The sequence below is a fragment of the Lepidochelys kempii genome, chromosome 27 (genome assembly GCF_965140285.1).
Source record: "Lepidochelys kempii isolate rLepKem1 chromosome 27, rLepKem1.hap1, whole genome shotgun sequence".
In the NCBI taxonomy this organism is placed as follows: domain Eukaryota; kingdom Metazoa; phylum Chordata; order Testudines; family Cheloniidae; genus Lepidochelys; species Lepidochelys kempii.
Window position 1 is genome coordinate 4,597,041 of NC_136406.1, and position 18,403 is coordinate 4,615,443.

General features: G+C 47.7%; 1 protein-coding gene across 1 annotated transcript in view; it reads left to right on the top strand.

Annotated features, from left to right (window-relative positions):
* The first annotated feature begins 5,063 nt into the window (after positions 1-5,063).
* The window catches only part of KIF18B (kinesin family member 18B), a 34,365-nt gene continuing 21,025 nt past the window's right edge, over positions 5,064-18,403 (top strand). Inside the window, exons 1-4 of the mRNA XM_073325697.1 lie at positions 5,064-5,118; positions 9,632-9,978; positions 11,467-11,624; positions 12,566-12,670. Of these exons, the coding sequence (XP_073181798.1) occupies positions 9,657-9,978; positions 11,467-11,624; positions 12,566-12,670 (585 nt within the window). The 5' untranslated portion in view covers positions 5,064-5,118; positions 9,632-9,656. The remainder of the gene's footprint in view (positions 5,119-9,631; positions 9,979-11,466; positions 11,625-12,565; positions 12,671-18,403) is intronic.

An 18,403-nucleotide genomic window follows, 5' to 3' on the forward strand; every position in this document is an offset into this window, starting at 1 on the left:
AATGGGCCCCAGACACCCTTAGAAATGGGTGCGTGTGGCAGTACGAGGGGGTGTGGGTTCATTTCCCCCCTGAGCTTGGGAGTTGAGTTCCTGACCCCCCGAGCACAGAATCAGCCATGGAGGCGGGGAAGCCAGCACGCACAGTGCTGCTTGTCGCATGGAGGGCTGGTGACTAGCTCAGAGGGATACAGCCCCAGTGAGACGCTGCTGCCTGGAGCAAGCAGTGCTTGCAAATCTGTTTTCTGCTTCATTCGATCATTCGCTTCCCTTGTGTTCTGTTCTGTGACCCCTGGTCCCAGACACTGCCACGCAAACACGCCTCCAAGTGCCAGGCGACCAGCCTCCTCACCAAACAAGTTGCTCAGAGAAGACAATGCTATGCACTCTGAACTTCAGGTGACAGCCAAACTAACCCCAGTTTAGCTCGCTGCATGTGACCGAGCAGCAGCCTAGAGGTCAGGACTCCTGGGTTCTATTCCTGGGTCTGACATTGTGGCCAAGTCATAACCCCTCTCTGTGCCCCATTTGTAAACCAAAGGTGATCATACAGCCCTAGTTCACAAGGAAGATGAGAGGAGTTCTTAGTCCAAGGCTTTGCAGCAATGTCACCTCTTCAGAATAAAAGCACTAGGGGAATGCAAAGGATCAGATCATTACCTGGAGCTGGACTCACACAGGCACTGGCATGCCTAGTCTTCTCCCTTGCAGGGTCCAGACACTAGTCTTCTCCCTTGCAGGGTCCAGTCCAGGCTCCAGCCCAGGTCCAACCGTCTACACACAATGAAACAGCCTCTTAGCCCAAGCCCCACAACCCCAAGTCAGGTGGCCTGGGCCAGTGGAGGGTGTCAGGGTAGACATACCCTATGTTACAGCCTGGCCACAAAGCCAGTGGATCTGGCTCCCCACATGACTTAAGCCGACACAGTGGCTCTATGCCACTTCCCACCATGGTCCCTGGCACAGGGCCATGGCCCCGGAGCTGCACTCCAGCTACTCTCAGCTGCTGAAATGGAACCTTAAAGCCACAGGCCTCTGAGAGTAGGTCAAGCACCTCTGAGGCTGCTCTCACTCATCCTGACAGCTGGCTCCAGAATAGGGGCGGTCCGGAGTTGGCCCTTGCCCTGTCCATTCCTGTGCCAAGTACGAAGTCTCAAGCTGGGCACTCAAAAATTAAGAGACCCAAAATCAGAGGCCATTTTCAAACTACAAAGCCTGATTCACACACAGCTCTGCTACGGCATAAGCCATTGCACAAACAGATCTCTCAGAACTTTGTACCTCCCCTTCCTTCCACTCTGAATTTATCCTTCGCTCTTCTGGCTGTGCAGCCACAGCTACCTTTGCAGGGCTCTTTCCCCCGGCAATGAGAAGGAATATTTTGAAGCTCTGGAATCTGAGGTGTGAGCTGCTCTAATCTCACTGGCAGGTATCAAACCTTTAACTCTCCCCGGGAGGTGATAATGAGAGAGGCACACACAGCGGGAGCATGTTAAAAGCAGTGCTAGGCTACAGATGTTGCCAAAAAGACACTTCTATTTCCCCTTGTTTATTCCCCCCCTCCAGCCACTGTTCCTCAGACGTTCTTGTCAACTGCTGGAAATGGCCCACCTTGATTATCACTACAAAAGGTCCCTCCCGTCCCCCCCTCCCCACTCTCCTGCTGGTAATAGCTCACCTTAAGTGATCACTCTCTTTACCGTGTGTATGGTAACACCCATTGTTTCATGTTCTGTGTATATAAATCTCCTCACTGTATTTTCCACTGCATGCATCCGATGAAGTGAGCTGTGGCTCACGAAAGTTTATGCTCAAATAAATATGTTAGTCTCTAAGGTGCCACAAGTACTCCTTTTCTTTTTGCGAATACAGACTAACACGGCTGCTACTCTGAAACTTCTCCATCTGTATCCCCTGCCCCTCCGCAGAGGAGTCTCCCGCTGTGATAGTACTGGCTGGAGGGGGCTAAAGTCTCTGGTAGAGAGCCAGTATTCCCATTGCGCTTGATGGTCTCCACCACCTAGAACATGGGGACCATGATCATGAGTAGAGCTGGGCAAAATTTTTCAGACAAATAATTTATTCACTGAAAAATGCAGCTTTGGTCAACCTGAAACAATTTGCAAATGTGACCAGCTTGGGTTTGGCTGGGAAAATATTTGTCAAGGCCAGTTTGAGAAAAGTAAGAGTGTCCCTACCCCTTTTATAGCCTCAGACCAGTGGCTAAACTGCTTGCCCAGAACATAAAAGTCCCCGATTTCAATCCACACTGGAGCAGGGACTTGACATCAGAGGCTACCCCCCACCCCCAGGTGAGCAGCCGGACCAATGGCTATAGGCTATGTTAGGGGAAAGGACTCTCAATCCCTCCTGTTGAAGCTGTTCTACTTTGTATAAATACTAAATAGTCCTTGGGTCAGTGTGTGAATGAGAACAACACTGGAGCCTGGTGCTTCAGACAGACAGATGGGTGGTAGGAGATATGAATTCACATTTTCTCTCCGCCTGTTTCAGAAGAAAGATTTGAATCCTGTCTCCTACTTGGCAGGTGAGTGTCTTCATCATCAGGCTATAGAAATGCTGCTTCTCTCTTTTTGGCCCAGTGAATTTGTATGTGGTTATTTAAAGTGGACCCAGTTCAACAGGGGAGCTTGAGAGCTCCTTGCTCCAGCCTAGCCTGTGCCCTGGTGGGTTGGCAGAGGGATTATCTGAGTTCAGATCCCTGCTCTGGAGCAGGGACTCAAACCTGGATCTCCCACCTCCCACATGAGTGTGCTAGTCCCTGGCTAAAGATCACAAAGGAATGCATGGTTGCTGGCCTGGAACAGAATTTTGTTGCTTTTCAAACATTTTCAGAACTGAACCAAGTATTTTCCTGGGTGTTTCCATGTGGTGGCCAAACTGCCGCATCGGTTATTCACCAGCTCCAGTCATGAGTCCACCAGAGCAGGAGCTGAGGTATCCTGAGGGGGAAACATTTTGCAGTTGTACTACTCATTGCCCCCCAGGGAGCAGCATGGAACCCTAAGAAATGCTTCTTTCTTGTGCATGGCGGGGCAGGCGACGTGAGCTCAAGGCCTGACAGGTTATTTGGTGCCCTCTACCGGTGAAGTGGGAGAATGGAGGAAGTGGGCCACAATGGGGGGAGGGATAGCTCAGTGGTTTGAGCATTGGCCTGCTCAACCCAGGCTTGTGAGTTCAATCCTTGAGGGGGCCATTTAGGGATCTGGGGCAAAAATTGGGGATTGGTCCTGCTTTGAGCAAGGAGTTGGACTAGATGACTTCCTGAGGTCCATTCCAACCCTCATATTCTATGATTCTAGTCTTTGTCATGGGCTAATTTGCATGTTCTGCTCTCTGGGTAAATGGGGAAGACTGAAGCCCATTGTACTTGCTGGCAGGTATAATTTCCATATACCTCAGGAGCTGTATAATGTACCAAATGTGAACAATCTGGAATTCCACACTCCCAAACTCTGATATACTTATGGCAGATACCTGGCAGAGGAAGGGAATGGGAAAACATCTGTGAGTTGTCCAATGGGGAAAGTAGAGCACCCTAATCTAGACAGCTGTGGGCCCAGATTGGAAGGTCAAGCTCCGTAAGGAATTTGGGGGTCTTTTTGAACTTTTAAGTAGGATCTTTTTGGTGAGTCTTCTCTTAGAATGTGTTGCTCTGATTGCCTTGGGTGTATTAAAGCTGTTCCAAATGACAAGGGGTTATGTGCCGGGGTATTTCAGGTTCTGGATGTGGAGAAAGGTAGTAGGGGGGTTTACATTTTTAATTTGTAAAGCATGAAAGGGGACAACGTTTTAGCAGGGGCTGGGATTTGAGCCATTTACTTTCACTATGTTAAGTGGAATCTTAAAATATTGTTAGAACCAGGCCATTATTACTGCAAATAATACCACCCCAGTTGAAGGATTATACAGAGCAGATAGGGCTCCTGTCAAACATATCATGTATTTCTAATCCCTCTGGCTCTGAAGCAGAACCATTGACTTCACTGTGGTTGCATTTGCTTGCTCCAGGGATTAATCTGGTTGTTTGGTTTTGGTGGGCCTGGTGAACCTTCACAGCAGAACCACCTTATGACCGCAATGTACCGTGTTTTCTCTATTGTGCTGCATGTGGGTTCACCCCCACTTCGTTTCTGTTTCAGCTTCCCACAAGTCCTCACCAGCTCCCCACAAACTGCCTGGCCCTCCCTCCACGGAAGGGCTGGTAGTCCCGTCCAACCCCTGAACTATCAAAATAAAAGTGACAACCCCAAAGGATATTTCCACAGCTTTCTTAAGGGATGTCAAATCCTTGGCCCTTTCACATGACCTAGAGTTGTATATCGTGGAGCTGGGATTTTCAAAGCCTCCGAAGGGAAATTTCCATTGATTTTTAATCAGAAGCAGGTATCCAAATAGGAGGGTTTGACAGTCCCAGCCTGGGTGTATATTAGCCGTTTTGACAGCGGGCACAGAAGAAAATAAACCCCAGTAATATATAGTGAATCACAGGCGCCCAAGCAGTTATTGGCCTTGCTGGTGCTTAGGGGCAGCCCTGCGTGTCCAGCCCTGCAGATCCCCCATGCTGACCGCACCCCGCTCCATAGCACCCTCCCTTTGCCTGGGTAGCCCCTTGCCGGGGGAGCGCAACTGCTTTACTAGCCCCAATCCCCGCTGCGCGCCTGGGCGTCTGGGCTCAGCGCTACCATGCGGCGGGTGGGGAAACTGAGGCCCCCAGAGGGCAAGGGCCGTGCCCACCATCTCTGCGCAGCGGCGGCGGCTGAGCTGGCCACGGGACCCATCCGCCCGGCGGAGGGGGCCTGACCAGTGCCCTGCAGCCCAGCCAGCGCACGCGCGGCGCACCCCTGGAGCGGGACCCCCAAGGGACCCCCATACGCCCGCGGCACCCTTCCTCAAAGAACTACAACTCCCGGCGAGCCCTGCGACCCCCCCGTCTAAGGACACGCCTAGTGGCCTTGTGAAGGGAGCGGGCTCCGCCCCCTGGCGGCGCAGAGCCAATCAGAAGGAGGCGGGCGGCCAATGGGGAGAGCGGCCGGGCGTTGCCGCGTGATTTGAAAGGCGGCAGGCGGAAGCGGCTGGTCGCGCGGGCCCCGTTCCACGGTAAGAGCCGCGGCCCCTCGACGGCCGCCCCCGAGCGCCAGGGGGAGCCCTGGGCCCTGCCCGGGCCGAGCCGCCCGGGGCCTCAGGCAGCCCCGGGGCCTCAGGCCGCAGGGGCGCAGGGGCGCAGCCGGGCCGCGGCTGGGCCTGGGGGTCGCTGCGGGGCGGGGTCCGCTGGGGGTCCGCTTTGCCCAGCGCCCCCGGAGCCCGGGCCGCGGACCGGCCCAGGGACACTGTGTGCAGCGGGGGGGGCCTGCACCGCGCTGCAAACCCTGCGTGGGCTGGAAGCCGGGCCGAGCCGGGCCGGGCCGGGGGGTCCCCCACTTCCCGCCCTTTCCCGGGAGCCGCCCTGCGCGGTTCCTCCCTCGCTCCCGGGCGCAGGGCGCTGCCCTCCTTTCTCCCGTACCCGCTTCGTCTCCTAAATGAGTCAGTGTGAACACGGGGCGCCTCGGCGGGGGGAGCAGGTTTAAAATAACTACCCTGTTCGCGCACGCCACATGGGTGCGACCGCTAAGCAACTAAACTTCATTTTCACGCTTTTAGAAGGCTGCCAAACAGAAGGGGGAGGGCTGATTATTTGAAAGGTCGTTACACGTTCATCCCCGTTGCCTTTGCAATTTCTCCTTGAGAAGGTGAGGACATGCCACCTGGTGGCTGCTGGAGTGGCTACGTTCAGGGTAAACGAGCCCTTGTGTCTGATTCTCCCTGCCCCGCATAGCCAGGGCTCCCACAGAAATTAGTAGGATCTGTGGGGGTGGGACAACTCTGACAATCGTTCCTGCCCAAAATAAAGGGCTTTGCTGATCTGCAAGGTGTCTGTGGAGAAGCTAATAGGGATCAGAAGGGATCTTTCATGACCCCCTTTTCTGGTGTCCTTGCACTAATAAATATAGGAGGAGGATATATGACCTTTAACCTCTAGATCGGGGTGGGCAAACTTTTTGGCCTGAGGGCCACCTCTGGGTATGGAAATTGTATGGCAGGCTCACGAATTTGAGGTTGGGGGGAGTGAGGGCCCTGGCTGGGGGTGCGGTCTCTGGGGTGGGACCAGAAATGAGGAGTTCAGGATGTGGGAGGGGGCTCTGGATTGGGGCAGGGAGGGTGGGGTGGGGCAAGGGCTCTGAGATGGGGCTGGGGATGAGGGGTTTGGGGTGTAGGAGGGTGCTCTGGGCTGGGACTGAGGGGTTTGGAGGGTGGGCAGGGGATCAGGGCTGGGGCAGCGGGTTGGGCTGTGGGGGGAGGCTCCAGGCGGCGCTTACCTCAAGCAGCTCCCAGAAGCAGTGGCATGTCCTGGTTCTAGTGTAGCTAATCAGCTCTGCTGCTTGCTGCCCTGTCTGCAGGCGCTGCCCCTGCAACTCCCATTGGCTGTGGCTCCTGGCCAGTTGGAGCTGTGGGTGAGGCACTTGGGGTGAAGGCAGCGTGCGGAGCAGAGCCCCCTGGCTGTTCTTACGCATCGGAGCCGGGGTGGGGACATGATGCTACTTCCGGGAGCTGCACGGAGCGGCCCCCAACCCTGCTTCACGGCTGGAGCACCAGAGCGGGGCAAGCCCCGGACCCCACTCCCCAACGGGAGCTCGAGGGCCAGATTAAAACAGCTGGCGGACTGGATGTGGCCCGCGGGCCATAGTTTGCCCACCCCTGGTCTAGGTTTAGTTTGAATCTATCTCACGTTGGCAGAGACCAGCACATAGCTATCATCTGGTGGCTATCTAACCTTTGGAAAGAGATATACTAAGACAGAAGATATCATAGTACCACTGTATAAATCCACGGTATGCCCACACATGGAATATTGCGTACAGTTCTGGTCACTCCATCTTAAAAGAGAGATATTAGAATTGCAAAAGTTCAGAGAAGGGCAACAAAAATGATCTAGGGGTACGGAAAGTCTTCCATAGGATGAGAGGTTAAAAAGACTGGGACTGTTTATCATATCCTTAGTGTCTTTTCTAAGATGAAGGTCTATAAAATCATGAATGGTGTGGAGAATATTTACTAGGGCTGTCGATTAATCACAGTTAACTAACGATTAACTCAAAAAAATTAATCATGATTACAAAAATTAATCGCACTGTTAAACAATAGAAATTTAAATATTTTTGGATGTTTTTCTACATTTTTGAATGTATCTATTTCAATTACAACACAGAATACAAAGTGTACAGTGTTCACTTTATTTTTTATTACAAATATTTGCTCTGTAAAAATGATAAACAAAAGATAGTATTTTTGAGTTCACCTCATACATGTACTGGAGTGCAATCTCTTTATCATGAAAGTGCAACTTATAAATGTAGTTTTTTTGGGTTGTGTTTTTTTTGTTAGGTAACTGCACTCAAAAACAAAACAATGTAAAACTTTAGAGCCTACTAGTCCACTCAGTCCTACTTCTTGTTCAGCCAGTCGCTAAGACAAACAAGTTTGTTTACATTTACGGGAGATAATGCTGCCCACTTCTTAATTACAATGTCACCTGAAAGTGAGAACAGGCATTCATATGGCACAGTTGTAGCCGGCATTGCAAGATATTTACATGTCAGATGCACTAAAGATTCATGTGTCTCTTCATTCTTTGGCCATGGTTCCAGAGGACATGTTTCCATGCTGATGATGCTAGTTTAAAAAAAAAAAAAGTGTTAATTAAATTTGTGACTGAACTACTTGGAGGAGAATTGTATATCGCCTGCTCTGTTTTACCCACATTCTGCCACATATTTCATGTTAGAGCAGTTTCGGATGCTGACCCAGCACATGTTCATTTTAAGAACACTTTCACTGCAGATTTGACAAAATGCAAAGAAGATACCAATGTGAGATTTCTAAAGATAGCCACAGCACTCAACCCAGGATTTAAGAATCTGAAGTGCCTTCCAAAATCTGAGAGGGATGAGATGTGGAGCATGCTTTCAGAAGTCTTAAAAGAGCAACACTCTGATGCCGAATCTACAGAACCCAAACCACCAAAAAAGAATATCAACCTTCCCCTGGTGGCATCTGACTCACGATGATGAAAATGAACATGCGTCGTCCACACTGCTTTAGTTCGTTATTGAGCAGAACCTGTCATCAGCATGGACGCATGTCCTCTGGAATGGCGGTTGAAGCATCAAGGGATATATGAATCTTCAGTGCATCTGGCATGTAAATATCTTGCAACACCAGCTACAACAGTGCCATGTGAACGCCTGTTCTCACTTTCAGGTGACATTGTAAGCAAGAAGCAGGCAGCATTATCTTCTGCAAATGTAAACAAACTTGTTTGTTTGAGCGACTGGCTTGAAACAAGAAGTGGGACTGATTGGACTTGTAGGTGCTAAAGCTTTATGCTGTTTTGTTTTTGAATGCAGTTATTTTTTGTACATAATTCTAAAGTTGTAAGTTGAACTCTCATGATAAAAAGATTGCACTACATTACTTGTATTAGGTGAATTGAAAAATACTGTTTCTTTTTTTTTACAGTGCAAATATTTGTAGTAATATAAAGTGAGCACTGTACACTTTGTATTTTGTGTTGTAATTGAAATCAATATATTTGAAAATGAAGAAAGCATCCAAAAATATTTTAATAAATGGTGGTATTGTTTAACAGCACACTTAATCGCAATTAACTTTCTTAGTTGCTTAACAACACTAATATTTACCCTTTCACATAACCCAACAGAGGTTTCTTGATAAAATTAATAAGCAGCAGGTTTAAAACAAACCAAAGGAAGCACTTTTTCAACACAGTGTGCAGTTAACCTATGGAACTCATTGCTGTAGATGTTGTGAAGGCCAAAAGTATAACTGGGTTCAAAAAAGATGTAGATAAGTTCATGGAGGATAGGTCCATCGATGGCTATTGACTGCCAGAAGCTGGGACTGGACAACAGGATGGATCACTGTTCATTTCCTCTGAAGCATCTGGCACCAGCCACTGTTGGAAGACCGCATACTAGGCTAGATGGACCATTGATCTGACCCACTATGGCTGCTCTTATATGAAATGAACTGGGCAGAGGGAAGTCCAGTGTTTGGACAGGTGACCATATAAACAAAATGTCATTGCAGTTGGCAGCACTAACTGGCTTTTTATCAATAGTCACAGCAGAAAGACCAAGGACTGAACTCTCCCCCTATCCTTGCCCCCCACCCCGGAGGAGGTTGAGCACTGGTGGTGGTGATGGGAGGCATGAGGGGGTAAAGGTAGGCAAGGTTCCTACATTGTACTTCTGCAAATAGATAGGCTTTAGTCTCTGGATTGTAAATCTGGCATTTAGAGCATTACACAGCGTGTGAGAGGCAAATAGGTTGATAGCCAAGAACATACGGCAAACAGCAGTCCCCTATTTTTAAATAAAGGGGTCTATTGCCCTGAGAAGAGAGTTTGTTCCCTAAGTGGTTGCTAATTCAGATCCATTCATCTTGCCAGCCCCTCTGGATTTTTGGATCATTGAAAAGGTGTGATCCAACGATCAGTGATGGGTGTTCAGTGTCCTGCTTCTGACTGTGGCTGTTATTCCCTCTTTGGATGCAGTACTGACTGAAGCTGCTCTACAATCATGGTGTCCGTTCTGCCCACAGAAGAGGGCAATGTGGCAGTGGTGGTGCGGGTACGGCCCCAGAATCAACAGGAGCGGGAAGGGAGTCGTCACGCTGTGGTGCAGGTGATCGGTGACAGCATGTTGGTGTTTGACCCCGAGGAACCCCGTCTATCGGGAGTTTTTACAGGCTTCCGGGGGCATGATGCCCCCAAGCGAAAGGGCAAGGACCTGAAGTTTGTGTTTGACCAAGTGTTTGGTGAGAGTGCTACACAGGAGGAAGTATTCCAGCACACAACTAAGGAGATCCTGGATGGGGTGCTGAATGGGTACAACTGCTCTGGTAAGGAGCCCTGGTGCGGCATTTTATTTGGCTTCATTATACAGAGTTAACTGAACACATTACAGGGTTAAGTATACAGTGAACATAGTCAAATGCCATTGCTCAGGACCTGAGCCGACTCCTTGCAGTGTGTGTGTGGGGGGGATTTTTATCACATCCAGCACTGTAATTTGCAAGAAGCTGCTGCACGTAGAAGAGGCTCTTCCACTCTTTTTTTTTTCATTCATTTGATTTCCCCTAACAGAGCCACCTTCCCACTGTTTGGTCCACACAATTAAACTTTAATAACTTAGCTGATGCCTGAGTTGGGATCCGAGGCCAGACTGGCTCAATAGAGGATCAGGCCTGGTCAGTCCTGTATTCCTGTAGACCAGTGGTTCTCAACCAGGGGTCCATGGCCCTCTGGGGGGCCGTGAGCAGGTTTCGGGGGTCTGCCAAGCAGGGACAGTGTTAGACTCGCTGGGGCTCGGGGCAGAAAACCTAAGTCCTGCCATGCAGGGCTGAAGCCTGAGGCCCTGAGCCCCACCACCCAGAGGCGGAAGCAGAAGCTGAACACCTTAACTTCACAGAGGCCCCTGTGGTGTGGAGCCCCAGGCAACTGTCTGGTTTGCTACCATCTTCTGTTGGCCCCACCAAACATGGAGCTCCCCTTTGATATGAAGACATTAGTGCAGTTCTGCAAGTCAGCCATGCTGGTGCAGTAATAACGAACTAAAAACAGAAGGGAGTTGTCTCGTGGTTAGAGCCTGGGACTGGGCATCAGAACTCCTAGGTTCTATTCCTGGCTCTATTTGGGGTGTGTTGTGAGCACAGATCTGTGACGGGCTCTCTTTACATGCCCTTCTTATGCTAAATATTTTTGAGATCCTTTAACAATACTTCGTACTTCTACAGCATCTTATTAATGGGGGAAAGACTGAAATCACTAGAATACCATGTCCTATTCGGAGGTCAACACTTTTAAAAGGATGTTGAAAAATTGCAAAGGGCTCAGAGATGAGCTACAAGACTGAGTCAAGGTCTGGAAAATCTGCTTTATAGTGAAAGATTTAGGAAGCTCAATCTTATGAGTTTATTAAAGAAAAGGTTAGAGATGACTTGATCATGTCTATAAGTATCTAAATGGGGAGCAGATTTCTGATATTAGATGGCTCTTTCATCTAGCAGACAAAAACCATAATGAAATCCAGTGGCTGGAAGCTGAAGCTACATAAAAACAGAGTAGACAATAGGTGCAAATTTCCAACAATGAGGGTAATTAACCATTGGAACAATTTATCTAGGGATGGGGCTGATTCTCTGTAACTTGAAATCTAAATCAAGATAGAGCATCCTTATTTTAAAAAAAAATAGACCCTGGCTCAACCCCAGAGGGGGTTGTAGGAATTATTGGGTGAAATTCTTTGGCCTATATATAGGAGGACAGATTAGATTATAGTGGTCTTTTCTGGCCTTTGAATTTCTAGTGTCTTGTCTTTCTATTTCCAGTGTTTGCCTATGGTGCAACAGGTGCAGGAAAAACCTACACCATGCTGGGCTCTGAGAAGAGTCCAGGCATCATGTACCTCACCATGGTGGAGCTTTATAAAAGGATTGAGGCAAGGAAGGAGGAGAAAAGCTGCGAGGTGCTCATCTCCTACCAGGAGGTACCCGGGTGTCTGACGCTACCCCCTTCCATCTGCTACCACCTTGAAGAAGAGGTGTCAGGGGGCGGTAGTTAGGATTACATGGCTCCATCCCCTCAGGTTCAGTATGGTGCCAGCAAGCTGCTAAGATTCCATAGCACTATGCCACTGACTAGTCCAGCTGGTCCTGGGGTGGGAAAGAAGTTCTGTCTCCATTTTTCCCACTTGCTTTTTGGCATCCTCTCACTGCACCACAGACACTCTACAATGACCCTCCTGTGCTTGCCTTTACCCATTAGGGAGGGAAATTTTCACTTGTGTATTCCCTTCTCCCTAGGCTGTTACTGAGTCCAACACAGTGTATTGTGTCTACACCCAGCTTCTTTGTTGGAGCAGAATCTATCTAAAATCCCCAGTTTGAACTCTCAGGTGACCTGTAAACAGGGTTTTGTCCCTCTAGCTCTACAACTGCTTATGTGAACTTGAATATGCTGATTCACTTCTCTGTGCCTCTGTAATATGGCAACACTTCTCTGCCTCGCAAGGATGATTAAGGGGCGTGCGGTTTGTGAGGCTTAGTGTTTGTGAAGCACTATGAGATTCTATGTTTGTGAAAACTATGAGATTAGTGTTTGTGAAGCACTATGCTCTTAAAAGGGCAGTGGCAGTGACATGGGATAAAGTCCTTGTAACGGTCTTAACGCTGTCCTTGGGACTAGGTGCTTGCATATATGGTGTTGCAGCACTCTTCCTTGATGGAACTTGTGTAAAGCCTTTCCAGAGAATCAGCCCTTCCTCCCTAGGAAGAACTAGTCTGACCTGTTTGAACTCCACTCTCTTTGCTCCTGTTGTAATCTATTATACGGTCTAGCTCCCTCCACGCAAAGACCTTCCTCTGGCCTCCTGCACCTAGCTTCCTAGGGTCACTGTTTAGGATGTTTACTCTTGATTCCTTGTTCTAGGTGTACAATGAGCAGATTCATGACCTCCTGGAGCCGAAGGGCCCTCTAGCAATCAGGGAGGACCCAGAGAAAGGGGTAGTGGTACAGGGTCTCTCCTTCCATCAGGTATGTATAAGGACTCCCCACAACAAAAGAGTGCATGGACTAGGCACAGCTACAGGTCTAACTGTAAATAATTACTTTATTTTCAGTAAAGGGAAAATAGCAGAGGAGAAGTTACATTGCTTGAGCCCTTCCCACTGTTCCTGAAGAGCTGGGTGACTGGGGGTCTACAGTGCTTCTTGGGGATAGCCAGGATTGTGAGGCACCTCGCTACCACCCACCCATAGTGTGAGGAAGTCTTGTTTGTTCCTGGCATGGGTCAGTTAGTCAACACCACCAGCCCCTGGCAACGCAAGCTCGGCCTTCCAGGCCTACATTGACCCCACTTGCTCTTTAGATGTTAGCGATAGGCACACCTCAGCCCCCAAGTCCACAGAATATGTCCTTGGAGAAGTCCTGGATCCCCTGGGCACTCACAGAATTTCCAAATCCCTGTTCCCAAAAGAACTGCATACCACAGCTTACTAGTGACACAGCTCTGCTTTACGCACAGCACTCGGCTGTGGGAATTAGAGTGCCTGACGTTAATGAGGATATTAATGTAATAGGCAATGTGGAAACTTGGTGGAATGAGAATGATCAATGGCCCAGGATAATACCCAGGTACAAAATATACAGGAACGGAAGAGTAGGTCAAACTGGTGAGGGAGTGGTGCTATATCTGACAGAAGGCATAGTCGAAGTAAAAATCTTAAATCAACCTGTACCATAGAATCTCTATGGATATGTAACCCTTCTGCCCGTCAGAGTTGGCAGCAACAAGGGCCAGGTTCAGTATTTAGGGGTTCCATTCCAATAATACAATGCAAAACCGGCTTGAGCCCCCACCCAGTGACCTGGGACAAATCTATACCACCCCTGCTGGGCACCTCCAAGAGGCAATACTTCCCCTCTCGCAAGCACAGAGTCTGAGTGTAGCAAAGCCTTTTAATAACAGAGAGAAACAATGTGGCATTATGTTGGGGAAACACCACCAAGAGGATTCCTAACGCAATCCATGAGCAAAAAAACCCACCCCAAGCAAATTGGGCCTTGTCCTTTCCCTTTGGTTCTTGAGTCCAGCAACCCAAAAGTCCGCCAAAGTCCAAAAGTCCAACACCCCAAAAGTCTCTGTCCCTGGTCAGTGCAGCCCCAGAGTTTGAAAGTTTATCTGCAGAGTTTTACCTCCCAACCTGGGTGGAGATGGGGGCAGGTTAAGGGGCACCTTATGTGGTCCAAAGCCGATTGCCCCACCTCTTCATGGGGCTCCGCTCTGCTCCACCAGCTGTCCCACGAATCGCTCTGCCAGCCACCCCCATGAGCTGCTCCAGGCATCCCACAAACTGCGCCGCTCCACCAGCCACTCTGCTCTGCCAGCCGTCCCACGAACCATTCCAGCCGTCCCACGAGCCGCTCTGCTCTGCCAGCTGTCCCGCAAACTGCTCTGCAATATATCTTCAGGCTCTCCCACTACTTAACACAACACTCAGTGATTTCAGCTCTTAGTAAGTTTCGCTCTTTTGTGATTTCAGCTTGTAGTAGGGTGCACCATCGGCCCAAAGTGAATTCAGCTCAGTAACCTGTAACTAGATTCCTCATGGAATCAAAATTAGCTCCGATATTCCACAGTGGAGAGAGGAGAAAGTGCAATTAGCATGTAAGGCCCTTACCTGAAGGCCCATACTACCAGGTATTAATATCTATCCCCAGCCTCTCTCTATTCACTGGGTTTTGGAACCCATGACCCTTGCCTAGCGAGTGCTGCTTAGTTGATGGTGAGTCCCTCCATCCTAAGAAAAGGCCAAGTACAGTTCCACTGTCCTTGATTCATATAATCAGGATAATAGTTTATTCCTGCCCCAATAACAGAGAAACTGGGGCTCCTACAGCAGCCAAAGTGACCATCTAGGCAGGGGGGGTGCCTATGCAAATGAGATCAGCCCCTGAAGTTCTTTTCCACAACCCACCATGACTCGCCACCAGATGTCAGGGCAGAGCTCATCCTGACTCTGCTTACAGATAGAAATTCCATGCTTGAACAATAAAAGTATAGCAGTAGGAATATCCTACCAGCCACCTAGTGATCGTGATTGTGAAATGCTCAGGTAGATTAGAGGCTACAAAAGCAGAAAGCACAATACTGCTACTAATAATGGGGGGATTTCAACTATCCTCAGATTGACTGGGTATATCACCTCAGGACAGGATCCAGAGAGAAAATTTCAAGACTCCATAAATGACTTCTTCTTGGAGCAGCTAGTTCTGGAACCCACAAGGGGAGAGGCAATTCTTAATTTAGTCCTAAGTGGATCACAGGATTTGGTCCCAAAGGTGAATATAGCTGAACTGCTCAGTAACAGTGACCATAATGTAATTAAATTTAACATCGGGGGCAGGAGAATGCCAAAGAAATGCACCACAGTAACATTTAACTTCAAAAAGGGAAACTATACAAAAATGAAGAGGCTAGTTAAATGGAAATTAGAAGGAATAGTCACAAGGGTGAAGTGCCTGCAAACTGCATGGAGACTGTTTAAAAACACAGAGGCTCAAACTAAATGTATACCCTTAAATAATAATATAACAACAAAAACCAGTAAGAGAACCAAAAAAAAATCCCCATGGCTAATCAAGGTAAAGGAGGTGTTACAAGCAAAAAAGGCATCCTTTAAAAATTGGAAATTGAATCTTAGTGAGGAAAATAGGAGCATAACATCTGGCAAGTCAAGTGTAAAGGTATAATTAGGCAGGCAAAGAAAAAATGTGAAGAGCTAAAGCCACAAAACAAAATTAAAGTAAAATTAAAACAAAATTAAGTACACGGGAAGCCTACCACCGTACGATCTAGCTGCTACAGAAAGCACTCAAGGAAGACAAAGCCATTGTGGAGAAGATAAATGAATTCTCTGTATTGGTTTCCACTCTAGAGGATGTGGGGGCCTCCCCTACATCCAAGCCATTCATTTTAGGTGACTAATCTGAAGAACTGTCCCAAATTGAGGTGTCAATAGAAGGAGGTTTTGGAACAAATTGAATTGATAAGTGACCAGGACTTAGAGAGCAGCAAATATTCATCCAAGAGTTCTGAAGGAACTTAAATATGAAATGGCAGAACAACTAAGTGGTATGTTACCTATCAGTTAAATCTGCCTCTGTAGCAGATGACTGGAGGGTAGCTAATGTAAGGCTGATTTTTAAAAATATCTCCAGTAGCGATCCTGGTAACTACAGGCTAGTAAGCCTAACTTCAGTACCAGGAAAATTAGTTGAAACTATAGCAAAGAACAAAATGATGATACATAGATGAACACTTGGGGAAGAGTCAACGCGGCTTGTGTAAAGGGAAACAATACCTCACCAATCTACTAGAATTGTTTGAGTGTGTCGTCAAGCATGTGGATCAGGGTGATCGAGTGGACATAGTGTATGTGGACTTTTAGAAAGCCTTTGACAAGGTCCCGCACCAAATGCTCTTAAACTAAGCAGTGCTGAGATAAGAGGGATTGTCCTCTCATGGATCAATAATTGCTTAAAAGATAGGAGACACAGGGTAAGAATAGGAGTAGGTCAGTTTTCACAATGGAGAGAGGGGAACAATGGGGTCTGTACTGGGACAAGTGCTGTTCAACATATTCAGAAATGATTGGGAAACGAAGTGAACCATGATATGGCAAAATACACAGACAAAACAAAAGTATTCAATAGTGAAGTCCAAAGCAGACTGTGAGGAGTTACAAAGGGATCTTACAAAACTGGATGACTGGGTAACAAAAGGGCAGATTAAATTCAATGTTTAACTGCAAAGTAATGCACACTGGAAAAAAATAATCCCAACTATACATTCAAAACGATGGGGTTTAAATTAGCTGTTACCACTCAAGAAAGAGATCTTGGAATCATTGTGGATAATTCCTTGCTAAATGTTGATTGGCTGTCAAAAAAGCTAAAACAATGTTAGGAACCCTGAGGAAAGGGATAGATGATAAAGCAGAAAATATGCCACCCTATAAATCCATGGTACACCCATACCTTAAATACTGAGTGCAGGTCTGGTTGCCCCCACCTCAAAAATATATTAGAATTGGAAAAGGTACAGAGAAGAGCAACAAAAAATGTTTAAGGTTAGGAAACAACCTCCCTAGGAGGAGAGGTTAAAAAGGGTGGGACCATTCATTTTAGACGGTAGATGACTAAGAGGAGGGGAAGTATAACAGAGGTCAATAAAATCATGAATGGTATGAAGAAAGTGAATAGGGAAGTGTTCTTTACACCTTTACATAACACAACAAGTAGGTGTCATCCAATGAAATTAAGGCAGCAGGTTTAAAACAAACATAAGGAAATACTTCACACAACCCACAGTCAATCTGTAGAACTAGTCGCTGTGGATGTTAAGGCCAAAAATATAAGAACAGTTCAAAAAAGAATTAGGTTCATGAGAAATAGGTTGGCTGTTAGCCAATATGGTCAGGGGTGCAACCCCATGCTCCGGATGTTCCTAAACCTCCAAATGCCAGAAGCTGGGACTGGACAGGGAATGGATCACTTGAAATTACCCTGATCTGTTTATTCCTTCTGAAGCATTTGGCATTGGACACCGTCAAAAGGCAGGATACTGGGCTTGATGGATCATTGGTCTAACGCAGCATAGCAGTTCTTATGTTAAGTTTACTTAATAATAAAGAACAGAAATTCAAATGATAGCAAGCACAAATATTGGAAACAAAGGTATACATACAAAATAAAATCATAGCACATGTACTAAAGTCTAAGCTTAACAAATAAGACATTGTTATGTTATACAGAGCAAAAGCTCCCCCGAAACCCTTCCAGAGTACTTCAGCCAGGTTTGGCAGTTGTCTTCTATTCGCGAAACAAGCACACTGTCAGCTTACTTCCTAGGTGAAAGATGCCCATTGGGTCTCTATACCTACAGTTATAGACCCAGAAATCCATTGTCTGTACTTGGAAATAGGATAACCCATGATGCTTGTGTTTTCCTGTCTATAATCTCCCCTAGAGCCTTTGCAATCCCTTGATTAGCGTTTTGCTCAGATTGAAAGTAGGCTTTCACTGTGAAGTACCCAATACTCAATTTGCACATAAACTGAAAGATAAATATCTCTGGCCTGAAAGAAACTTGTTTCTCATCTGGTGACCAGCCCCACGTCAAAGACAATAAGAACATTATGTTCAATGTATTTACATAACTCTATATTGATCAGCCATACATTTACTTCACAATGGTTGTGAGAACTGGCAGGATACAGGCTTTCAGCAGAGACCTTACATGACACCCTTTGGCAAACTAATATATAGATACCACACCTAGGCATTCCCGGTAACTCAGGGATTCCCAAACTTGGTTCGCGACTTGTTCAGGGTAAGCCCCTGGTGGGCTGCGAGACATTTTGTTTACCTGAGCATCCACAGGTACGGCCGCTTGCAGCTCCCAGTGGCTGCAGTTTTCCGTTCCCGGCCAATGGGAGCTGAGGGAAGCGGTGGCCCGGCCCGCGCTGCTTCCCACAGCTCCCATTGGCCCTGCATTTGCCTATGCTGTACCCATTCTTTGGATAAACAGGGCTTCAGTCTCAAGGGAGATTAATGTGGCATCTTTTCCCAGCCCTATGCTCACCTTCCCCACAAAGGTTTGTATGCACCTACTAGTGCATTGGTTGATGTGCTTACAAGTTCCTTGGGAGGGGGGAGGCATAGCTTCCCCATATGGGTGAGAGCTGCAAAGACCTCCCATTTGAA